The sequence below is a fragment of the Camellia sinensis genome, chromosome 4 (assembly GCF_055761805.1).
Source record: "Camellia sinensis isolate YWXY chromosome 4, ASM5576180v1, whole genome shotgun sequence".
In the NCBI taxonomy this organism is placed as follows: Eukaryota; Viridiplantae; Streptophyta; class Magnoliopsida; order Ericales; family Theaceae; genus Camellia; species Camellia sinensis.
In genome coordinates, this window is record NC_138964.1 from 63218424 (window position 1) to 63229677 (window position 11254).

Below are 11254 nucleotides of genomic sequence, written 5' to 3' on the forward strand. Positions count from 1 at the left end.
ATGTCTTGATCATGTGATGATCAAGTGAAGTTTCAAGCAATCCATCAACTCTAACACTTTTGGGTAGTAATTTGTGGAGGAAAATAAAAATAAAAAAAAAATGCAAATTATTTTTCTTCTTCTATATTTTATCTATAAATCATTATTCAAATCTTAGATATAAATCCAATCTTTAAAAAAAAAAATCTTAAATACAAGCACAACTAAGAGATTTTAGATAAGAAATTTTAAAATTATTTTAGGAATCACTTAACTTCATCATAAGAGCATCCCAACAGTTTACTTAAATTTTATCTTAAAATATTAATAAAAAATTCATTCTCTATTTTAAGAATCACTTTTTCATTTACTTTTCCCATCAAACTCCTTATTCTTTCTCTATTTTATTAAAATAATCTTTTCAATTGCTTTTAAATTTGAATACTTTTTTAATAATAAAATAATGAATGAGAAAAATAATATTTTCTGGTATATTGAGTAGAGGAAGAAGAATGTTTTATGAAGGAAGAAGAATACACACCACCACAAGTGTATTGAAGGAATACACTGTGTGGATTCTCAATCACCAGTGTATTCTCAATCACCACAGTGTGTATCCTTAGCCTCTAAATCACCGTTGAATCGAACGCAGTGTGTATCCTCTATTTCAATATATTGAAGGAAAAAGAATACCAGAAAATGCGTAACCTTCTCAAACGAAGAATACCAGAACACAGTGTGAAGAATATCAAAAGAAGAATACTGTTATATTAAATAGAGGTCATCTGACCGGACTTTCGGCCGGTCAATCCCGTGAACATCCAGCCCCTTGTCTGGCCTGCTGTGTTCGTGCCTTCAACGAAATAAAATATGAATTTATCATATATGAGGAAGCTACAGTGATTCCGTACAAATAAGGAGTCGCTGCAGCAATTCTCAATTTAAGGAATCATATAAGGGATCTGATGGAGTTGGATTTTTGAAGAATCAATCTCTTATAATAGCAAAAAGTTATTTTAAAGCATCTGTTGGGAATGCTCTAAGAGACAATATTGTATTATAAAAATAAAATTATATCTCACACGAACTACTATAAATTATTTAATTAACTTTATTATTTGAATCATGATAAAAAAAAGAATAATTGGTGATAAGTTAATTTTTATGGGAATATAACATTTAGTTCAATAGTTAATCCTTTATGAAAATAAGTATATGATTAATAAAATTGTTTGACGAGAAAGACATTATTATTTTGAAATTTTTCTTCTTCTCACTTTTGTCTCAGTGTTGCTAGATCATTGTCAAACTATTACTGCTATCAAAAAAGTTACCTAAAAATTCACCGATAGTGGTGACTGTTAGTGATAGTAATATGGACAAATAGACAGATTAAGTAGACAAAAAAGTAACATGTGAATAAATAAGAGATTACACATGTGACGAAAATAGATAGGTAGGCAGTTAGTGGACAAACATGTAGAAATAATATAATGTTTTCAAATTATTTTATCATTCTAACCCTTAAAAAATAAACTTTAACACTATTGCTTTAAAATTTTTAAAATTAGACGTATGTCTCGAAAAATTTTAAAAAACTGTATATTTTTTAATATATATTTTTATGTACAAAATTTTAAACTGCTTTTTAACAGATATTTTGGGGAGTTGCCAAGGGAACAAGGTGTACACGTGTAAAGACGAGGAGGCGATCACTTAGAAGTGAGGAAAGCCAAGTAGTCCACGTGAGTGACACGTGAAGATCAGCTCTATGTGAAATGTCTGAACTACCCTTGTCTCTAATCACAATGCTCTGGAATTGACCTGCTCTCGCTTTACCTTCCTTAAATCCACAGCTGGCACTTTGCTTCCCAACAGCTAAAGTTCTTTCAATCAAAAAAAAAAAAAAAAAAAAAAAACCAGCTAAAATTAAAAAAATTTAAATTGTTTTATCAACATAATTCCATTATATCTATCTATACACTTCAAATATTAATTTTCTAAATAAAATAAAATAATAATGACAACAAATTCAACAATTATATTGGCCGCAACATATACTATTGTTTAAGAAAAATAGTTGAGAAATTTCATTATTATTGAGAATTTTCAGTAAAAATATATTAAATTGAGTGAAAAGTGTCGTGTGTTTTTTATTTTTTTTTATTTTTTACTTGTTAGCAATACCCATTTAAGAAAGTCAAATTTAAGACAATCAACAATCAAGATGTTAATTTTGCTAATTATTTACTGCTAAATAATATTAATATATATCAACAATTTCTTGAGTAGTTCAAATATTTTTACCCTCCTCCATACAAAATGCTTTAAATTGATAATTAAATAGACTATGTGGGTGTTTGAGAAGTTGTTAGTATTTTAGTAGGTTATTTTAGTTTTTGTCTATTTTAGTAGGTTAAAATTTGTGTGTTTGGGAAGATAGTTAGATTTTTTTGTAATTTGATGTGATGTTTGCGAGAAAAAAAATAAAATGATTATAAATTTGATGTGACATTTTATTTTATTGACTATTTTAGTCTATTTTATCATTTTATAAATTCTAACCCACAAAACGCATTTGCCAAGAGTATAATTGTAACATATTATTGGAGCTACTTGCAAAAAGGAGCTTTGAGATACCACATACATGGTAGTTTATTTTATATTTACCACGTTTCAACTTACATTCATTTATAAATGGGTAGAGTTTTTTTTGTTTTTTTGTTTTTTTAATGTAGTAAACAATAATTTGTGTTTTCGATAACTATGTTAATCTTTCACGAGAGGGGTTGATTTGATGGATGAATCGCTCTTTTACTAGGTGATATATTCAGGCTGGTTTGGGATATTTTAAAAAAATATATTTTTTGATTTATTAGTTTATATGAGTTGGGTTTGGGTTAGGTTTGATGTGATGTGTTAGAGAGGTGATGTGATTTAAATAAGATGATGCGACTTAAATAAGATAGTGACTTTTAATTTTTTGTATTATTTAGGTCATGCCAAACTTGGCCTCAGATTTAAGTCTCATTCAGTGTGTTTGATTTAAGTTTTTTGGATTAAGTTTTTTGAAAATTGAATTTTTTGGTTTTCGTATTCTTTTGTTTTTAGTGCATATTTTTTAAATTTTAAACATTTTTTTTTTACTTTTTTAGATGCACCTTAGTTAGATGTATCTAAAAAGTAAAAAATTTGTGAAAAAATATTTTAAAAAATTAATAAATACATAGAAATACAAAAAATATACTGAATTTTTGTATTTTTTTATATTTTTAGTATTTAGTGAATTTTTAAAAGATTTTTTTTACAATTTTTTTACTTTTTAGGTGTATTTATGTTAGGTGTGTCTAAAAAGTAAAATAATTGCTTAAAATATTAAAAAAATTCAGTAAAAATAAAAAAATATGAAAAATAAAAAAGTAGAATTTTCTGAAAAATGAAAACAAGCAAGCTGATTATTGTTGTAATTTTGCTTTCTCTTATTTTTATCTTATTTGACTGTTTTAAAAAAAAAAAAAGAAGGTGAATAACACTAATAGTTCTTATAGTTTAAGACTTGTGTCATTTTAGTTCCTGACTTTTCAATTGTAACACATTTGATCTTGAATTTTGATTCTTGTTCCAAATAAAAACAATTGAAGATATCATTAGATTTTTCAAGGGTAAAATCGTCAATTTGATAAAATATAAACTAATTTGACAAAAATAAATGTCAACCAAATATTTTTGAATTTTTAAAAATTATTTCTACCAACTAAAAATAAAATTATATAAAATTGATAAATCTTTTAGACATTTATTTATTTTTTTACCAAATTAATTTTTATTATGTGTTTGGATAATGATTAAATAAAATTAATTTTTAAAAATGTATCATGTAATTTTTATTAATTTTTATCAATTTTACATAATTTTATCAATGGTGGATAAAAATATTTTTTTGACATTTATTTTTGTCAAATTAGTTTATATTTTATTAAATTGACGATTTTGCCCTTAAAATTAAACAATGATATTTTCAATTGTCCTTATTTGGAACAAAATTCATAATTCAAGGTCAAATGTATCACAATTAAAAAGGCAATGACCAAAGTGACACGAGTCTCAAACTATGGGGACTATTAGTGTAATTTACCCCCCAAAAAAAAAAAAAAAAATTAGTTGAGAGTTTTCACATTTTGATGTAGAATAAAGATTTTTTCATATCACACATTGATTGACAAATGAGTGAATGAATAGAAAGATTGTTAGAAATCATCATTTTTACTTCTTGTGAGTGTAAATTTTTTCGCACAGTTGTGAACAATATACAATACTTGAGTGGTTCATTTTGAAGTTTCAATAAGATCACCTTAATTATTGGTTTAACCAATAAGATATTGTGTATTGGTCAATTCTTGTTAGAAGCCTTTCCTGTTATCTTTTTATCCAAGAATTCAATAAAAAACTTTAACCACTAAACCAATTGGTTTGGTGGATGTGGACATGGTTAATTATTATTTTTTATAATTACTATGGTCTAAATCTTATTAACTATAAAATATCACCTTTTTTATTGTTTTTTTTAATAATTTTTCGTTCATGTAAGCACAATAATAATATTAATGACAATCACTATGCTAGGGTAGAAAAAAAGGTAAATCACATTAATCACTCTTGAGGTTTAGAAAAGATATAATAAGTTTTATAAGTTTGATATAATTATACTGTAAAACTCAAGTTGTGTATAGGATTATTTTATTGGATAGATTAGTAATTTAATTAACTTATATGAGTCATTTATTAATATCAAAGAATTAATTATGAGATGACATTATATTTCTTATTACTTAGATGGGTAATTTTGTAACTTTGAAAAATTAGGTTAATAAGCCCACCTATTGTAGCTTTAAGTCTTGGAAAACAAACAAAACAGAGGTTATGAATTGCTCCATAGGCGGCTAGGGTTTGAGAAGGTAAAAGAAAAAAAAAGAAAAGAAAAAGAGAAGAGAGGCTTGTGCTGCAGAAAGGGTTTGGAAGAGTTAGAGGTGAAGGCAGCAAGCAAGGGTTTGGAAAAGTTTAAAATTAAAGAAAAGAAACCCAAACCAAGGAAGAGGGAGGATTCATAAGAGTGGTAGTTTTGCTTTATTCATCACTTAGGTAAGATTTATTTTATTGTATTCTTATCTATGATTTTAGTGTTAATATATCAATAGATGATTTTATGGGCATAAATGATTAAATAGATATATTGATGTAGTCTATGTTGGGGGTCTCAATTTTGCTCAATTTTAGAGTGTATTTTGCATCCCATTTGGGTGGTTCATGTTTTGAGATTGATATGTGATGGGTTAAGTTTAATGGTGGTGTACTTGTGGGATACACGATTGACGACAAGCAATTACAAATTTTTACATGTATATAAACAACAAGAGAATAATATGGGTTGAGAATTTCTGAAGCCGTGATGGCTTTGTTTTGATGCTAAATCGTGGGAGTTCCTAATAGACTATTGGGTTAATTTATTTTATTGTTGTTACAAGAAGAGATGGATGGATGCACATAATAATTGTTTATGCGGTGTAATATTTTATTAGGTTTGTGAGATTGAGGTGGATCTTGGTAAATTTGTATCCATCCATCTCAATCTCACCAAGATCCACCTCAATCTCACAAACCTAATAAAATATTACACCGCATAAACAATTATTATGTGCATCCATCCATCTCTTCTTGTAACAACAATAGAATAAATTAACCCAATAGTCTATTAGGAACTCCCACGATTTAGCATCAAAACAAAGCCATCACGGCTTCAGAAATTCTCAACCCATATTATTCTCTTGTTGTTTATATACATGTCAAAATTTGTAATTGCTTGAAGTCAATCGTGTATCCCACAAATACACCACCATTAAACTTAACCCATCACATATCAATCTCAAAATATGAACCACCCAAATGGGATGCAAAATACACTCTAAAATTGAGCAAAATTGAGACCCCCAACATAGACTATATCAATATATCTATTTAATCATATATGCCCATAAAATCATCTATTGATATATTAACACTAAAATCATATATAGGAATACAATAAAATAAATCTTACCTAAGTGATGAATAAAGCAAAACCACCACTCTTATGAATCCTCCCTCTTCCTTGGTTTGGGTTTCTTTTCTTTAATTTTAAACTTTTCCAAACCCTTGTTTGCTGCCTTCACCTTTAACTCTTCCAAACCCTTTCTGCAGCACAAGCCTCTCTTCTCTTTTTCTTTTCTTTTTTTTTTCTTTTACCTTCTCAAACCCTAGCCGCCTATGGAGCAATTCATAGCCTCTGTTTTGTTTGTTTTCTAAGACTTAAAGCCACAATAGGTGGGCTTATTAACCTAATTTCTCAAAGTTACAAAATTACCCATCTAAGTAATAGGAAATATAATGCCATCTCATAACTAATTCTTTGATATAAATAAATGACTCATATAAGTTAATTAAATTACTAATCTATCCAATAAAATAATCCTACACAACTTGGGTTTTACATCCTTCCCTCCTTAAAAGAAATTTCGTCCTCGAAATTTGACATACCTTAAGTCTCAAAAAGTTGTGGATACTTTTGTTTTATTTCATCCTCGAGTTCCAAAGTTGCTTCTCTTTCTGAGTGATTACTCCATTGAACCTTAACATAGTGGATGACTCGACGCCTCAAAACCTGATCCTTCCTATCAACAATTCGTATAGGGAGTTCCTCATATGTCAAATCCTCCTTAAACTGCAACGATGCATAATCAATCACATGACTAGGATCTGGTATATACTTCCTTAACATTGAAACATGAAAAACATTATGAACTCCAGCTAGTGAAGGTGGTAGGGCAAGTCTGTAAGCTACCTCACCAATTCGATCTAAAACCTCAAATGGCCCAACAAATCTAGGACTCAGTTTACCACGAACACCAAACCTCATTACTCCTTTCATAGGGGACACCTTAAGGAACACATGGTCTCCAACCCCAAACACCAAATCGCGTCTCCTGTTATCTGCATAACTTTTCTGTCCACTCTGTGCCGTGCGAAGTCGCTCTCTAATAAGATTGATCTTGTCCACTGTTTGTTGCACAATCTCAGGCCCTAACAACTTCCTTTCACCGACATCATCCCAACACATAGGTGATCTACACTTTCGTCCATATAAAGCCTCATATGGTGCCATCTGAATACTCGCATGATAACTGTTATTATAAGAGAATTCCACTAAGGCCAAATGCTCATCCCAAAAACCTCCAAGATCGATAACACAAGCCCTCAACATGTCTTCCAAGGTTTGAATAGTTCTCTCTGACTGTCCATCAGTTTAAGGATGAAAGGCAGTGCTAAAATTCAAACTAGTGCCCAAAGCTGTATGCAAACTCCTCCAAAACATAGATACAAATCTGCTATCTCTATCAGACATTATGGTCACCGGAATACCATGCAACTTCACAATCTCCTTGATATACAATTTTGCAAACTTCTCTAAGGAGAACCCTACCTTAAAAGCTAGAAAGTGAGCGAATTTGGTCAATCGATCAACGATAACCCAAATAGCATTGTTACCACCTTGGGTCCTAGGCAACCCTGTCACAAAATCCATGGTAATATGTTTCCACTTCCACTCGGGAATAGGAAGAGGTTGTAACTTACCTGCAGGTCTCTGATGTTCAACTTTCACTTGTTGACATACCAAACATTGAGCAACATACTGAGCAATTTCCCTCTTCATATTATTCCACCAAAAGTTCCTCTTCAAGTTTTTATACATTTTAGTGCTCCCTGGATGTACAGTATATCCTGAACTGTGAGCTTCTCTCAGGATTTCTCTCTTGAGCTCTAAATCATTAGGCATGCACAACCTCTCTCCAAATCTCAAGGTTCCATCTTTATGCATACAAAATTCCATCTGTAGCCCTATTTCGATTTCAGCCTTAAGTTTTTGCAACTGAGGATCTCTTCCCTGAGCATCTTTGATTCTATCAATCAATGTGGGTTGAACTCTAAGGTTTGCCAACTGCACTCCATGGCTATGTCATCTAATCTCAATATTCAACCTTTGTAAGTCCTCCAAGATATTCTTTTGGTCAGTGATTAAGGTAGCCAAATTACTCGGGGTCTTTCTACTCAAGGCATCCGCTACTGCATTGGCTTTTCCTGGATGATAATTGATAGTCAAATCATAGTCCTTTAATAGCTCCAACCATCGCCTTTGCCTCATTTTTTGAGTGAAAATATACTTCAAACTTTTATGATCAGTGAATATCTCACATTTCACCCCATACAAATAGTGCCTCCAGATTTTCAATGCAAACACCACGACAGCCAACTCCAAATCATGCGTAGGATAATTTTGCTCATATGGCTTCAATTGCCTAGACGCATATGCCACTACCTTATCATTCTGCATTAGGACACAACCCAAGCCCATCTTCGATGCATCACTATAGATGGTAAAACCTTCATCTTCGGACGGAACTACAAGTACTGGAGCAGACACCAATCGACTCTTTAGATCCTAGAAACTCTTCTCACAATCATCAGACCATTCAAATTCAACCCTTTTTTTGTGTTAACCGAGTCAAAGGCATAGAAATTCGGGAAAATTCCTCAACAAACCTTCTATAATAACCTGCTAAATCCAAAAAGCTACGAATTTCAGTGACACTAGTAGGCCTATTCCACTCTACCACCGCCTCCACTTTCTTGGGGTCAACAGACACCCCATCTCTAGATATCACATGACCCAAAAATGATACACTCTCCAGCCAAAATTCACACTTCTTTAATTTAGCAAATAATTTCTTCTCCCTTAATATCTGCAACACTATTCTCAGATGTTCTTCGTGCTGCTCTTTACACTTTGAGTACACAAGAATGTCATCAATAAAAACTACCACAAACTGATCTAAGAAGGGTTTATACTCTATTCATTAAATCCATAAAAGTTACAGGCGCATTGGTCAACCCAAACGGCATCACTAAAAATTCATAATGCCCATACCTAGTTCGGAAAGCTGTCTTAGGTATATCTTCCGCCTTAGCCTTCAACTGATGATAGTCAGAACGAAGGTCAATCTTAGAAAAGACTTGTGCTCCTTGCAACTGATCAAATAGGTCATCTATCCTAGGCAAAGGATATTTATTTCGGATTGTCACCTTGTTCAACTCTCGATAATCAATGCAAAGGCGAAAACTACCATCCTTCTTTTTCACAAATAAAACGGGCGCACCCTAAGGAGAAACACTAGGCCTAATAAAGCCCTTATCTAGTAACTCTTGTAACTGTTCCTTCAACTCTTTCAACTCTGCTGGGGCCATCCGATACGAAGCCTTGGAGATAGGACCCGTGCCAGGTATCAATTCAATGGCAAACTCAATCTCTCTATCTAGTGGCAACCCCGGTAACTCTTCAAGAAAAACATCAGAAAATTCCTTCACAACTAGAATATCCTCTAACTTCAATTCAGTCTCACGGGTATCTCTCACAGAAGCTAAATAGCCCTCGCAACCATTCCTTAACAACTGTCTAGCTTGCAAAGCTGAGATTACCAGAAGAGGAGTGTTAACTCCACTACCCACAAAGCAAAATTCTGGTTGATTAGGAATCTGAAATACTACCCTTTTGCCTCAACAATCAACAGAAGCATAATTGGTTGCCAACCAATTCGTTCCAAGAATTATGTCAAAGTCCCGCATATCTAAAATAGTTAAGTCTACAAGCAATTTCCTGTCATCTATACTAACCACACGAGATTTGCAAATTAAGTCAGCAACTATAACCCCTCCTATCGGGGTTTCAACACATAAGTCGATCTCTCTAGAGACACATTTCCATCCATGTTTCTTAACAAATCCCATAAACACAAATGAATTTGTAACGCCAGAATCAAATAACACATGTGCATAAACAAAAGACACTAAAACAGTACCTGACACCACCGTGTTGGAAGTCTGAACATCTTGTTGCGTGAGTGCGTGCACTCGACCCTGAGTCTTTGGCTTATGACCTCTATTTTTCTTTTGACTTCCTGAAGACCCTTTGTCTGTTGATGCTCCTTTATTTGTCCTTGCTTTCTGTTCAATCTCATGCTCCTTCCGATTAGGGCAATCAGCTATCATGTGCTCCTGTTGCCCGCAAGAGAAACAAGCCCCAGTATTCCAACGACACTCACTATCCCGATGGAATCCATTACACCTAGTGCATTGTACCCGATCATTCTTCTTATCAACACTACTACCCATAGTTCGACTTCCCCAACTCCCAACCGAAGAAGTGTTTTGTCTCTTAGCATTGCCCTTCGAATTGTTAGTTTGGAAGTTAGAAGAACTAGGCCTCTTCTTATAATTCTCTTATTTCTCTTCTTGGGCTCTAGTGAGGCCACTCTCAACCAGCAAAGCCTTATTCAACACTACTCCAAAAGTAGGTAACTCGAAAGGAACCACCTGTTGCATAATGTTCGTTCTTAGTCCACCTTCAAACTTTCGTGCTCTGCTATCCTCATCTGCTTCAAATGCTGATGCAAATTTAGACAACTTCGTAAACTCAGCTTCATATTCTGCAACCGTCTTATTCCCTTGCTCTAACTTCAAAAATTCCCTCTGTTTTTGTAGACGAACACTCCTAGGGAAGTATTTCTCATTGAATGCCTTCTTAAACCTTTCCCATGTATAGGGGTTGGCATCATGCTCGTGTATGCGCTTCTCCATCTGCCACCAATCATTAGCTATCCCTTGTAGCATAAACGTAGCATAGGTCACCTTCTGATCATCCGTACACTCAAAAACGGGAAACAACTTCTCCATTTCTGTCAACCATTTTTCAGCCTCCAAAGGGTCTGTGGCTCCGTCAAATGCCAAGGCTATCTTCTTAAACTCGGTAATGTTACAACGTGGCCTTGGTTGTGGCCCAACACCTGGTTGCATCCGCTGTTGTTGCTCCATAAGTCTAGTCAAGTTATTCCCTATGGTGGTTTGTTGTTGTACCACCCCGGCCAACGTTTGAAGCACTTGAACCATTTCAATTGGATTGGGGATTGCAGCTTGTTCTTGGTGTCCCAACTCTTGCCCCTGATTTCCTCCAACTGCTTGAGAACCACTACCATTATTAGTCACATTCCCTCGCTGATTACTATTACCAGTCCGTCGATTCGTTTGACCCTGGCGTGTATTCCTAGCCATATTTGCCAATGTCTCCTCATGTTCCATTGCAACCTAAATGCATCAATAATAAAATCTCATCTTATTCTATTCTCAAGTCCCT

At 33.1% G+C, this 11254-nt stretch overlaps 2 protein-coding genes across 2 annotated transcripts; both read right to left on the reverse strand.

Annotated features, from left to right (window-relative positions):
- Window positions 1-6550: 6550 nt before the first annotated feature.
- On the reverse strand, window positions 6551-7129 carry LOC145823800 (uncharacterized). The gene is made up of 2 exons (XM_082923321.1): window positions 6875-7129; window positions 6551-6733 (listed from the first exon to the last, which is right to left on the reverse strand). The coding sequence occupies exons 1-2, from the start codon at window positions 7127-7129 to the stop codon at window positions 6551-6553; spliced, it is 438 nt and encodes a 145-aa protein (XP_082779447.1).
- Window positions 7130-9225: 2096 nt separating this feature from the next.
- LOC145823801 (uncharacterized) lies at window positions 9226-10236 on the reverse strand. Its single transcript, XM_082923322.1, has 2 exons — window positions 9656-10236; window positions 9226-9565 (listed from the first exon to the last, which is right to left on the reverse strand). Exons 1-2 carry the CDS (start codon window positions 10234-10236, stop codon window positions 9226-9228), a joined length of 921 nt encoding a protein of 306 aa, XP_082779448.1.
- Between the last annotated feature and the right edge of the window lie 1018 nt (window positions 10237-11254).

What these genes read in the sequence shown, in the direction of transcription:
- LOC145823800 (XM_082923321.1), bottom strand. Translation starts at nt 7,129, where the DNA reads ATGTGTTGGGATGATGTCGGTGAAAGGAAGTTGTTAGGGCCTGAGATT. An exon ending in GATTTGTTGGGCCATTTGAG is followed by an intron (nt 6,734 to 6,874) that starts GTTTTAGATCGA and finishes GCATCGTTGCAG; the next exon opens with TTTAAGGAGGATTTGACATA.
- LOC145823801 (XM_082923322.1), bottom strand. Translation starts at nt 10,236, where the DNA reads ATGGGTAGTAGTGTTGATAAGAAGAATGATCGGGTACAATGCACTAGG. An exon ending in ATAATTCTTGGAACGAATTG is followed by an intron (nt 9,566 to 9,655) that starts GTTGGCAACCAA and finishes CTTTGTGGGTAG; the next exon opens with TGGAGTTAACACTCCTCTTC.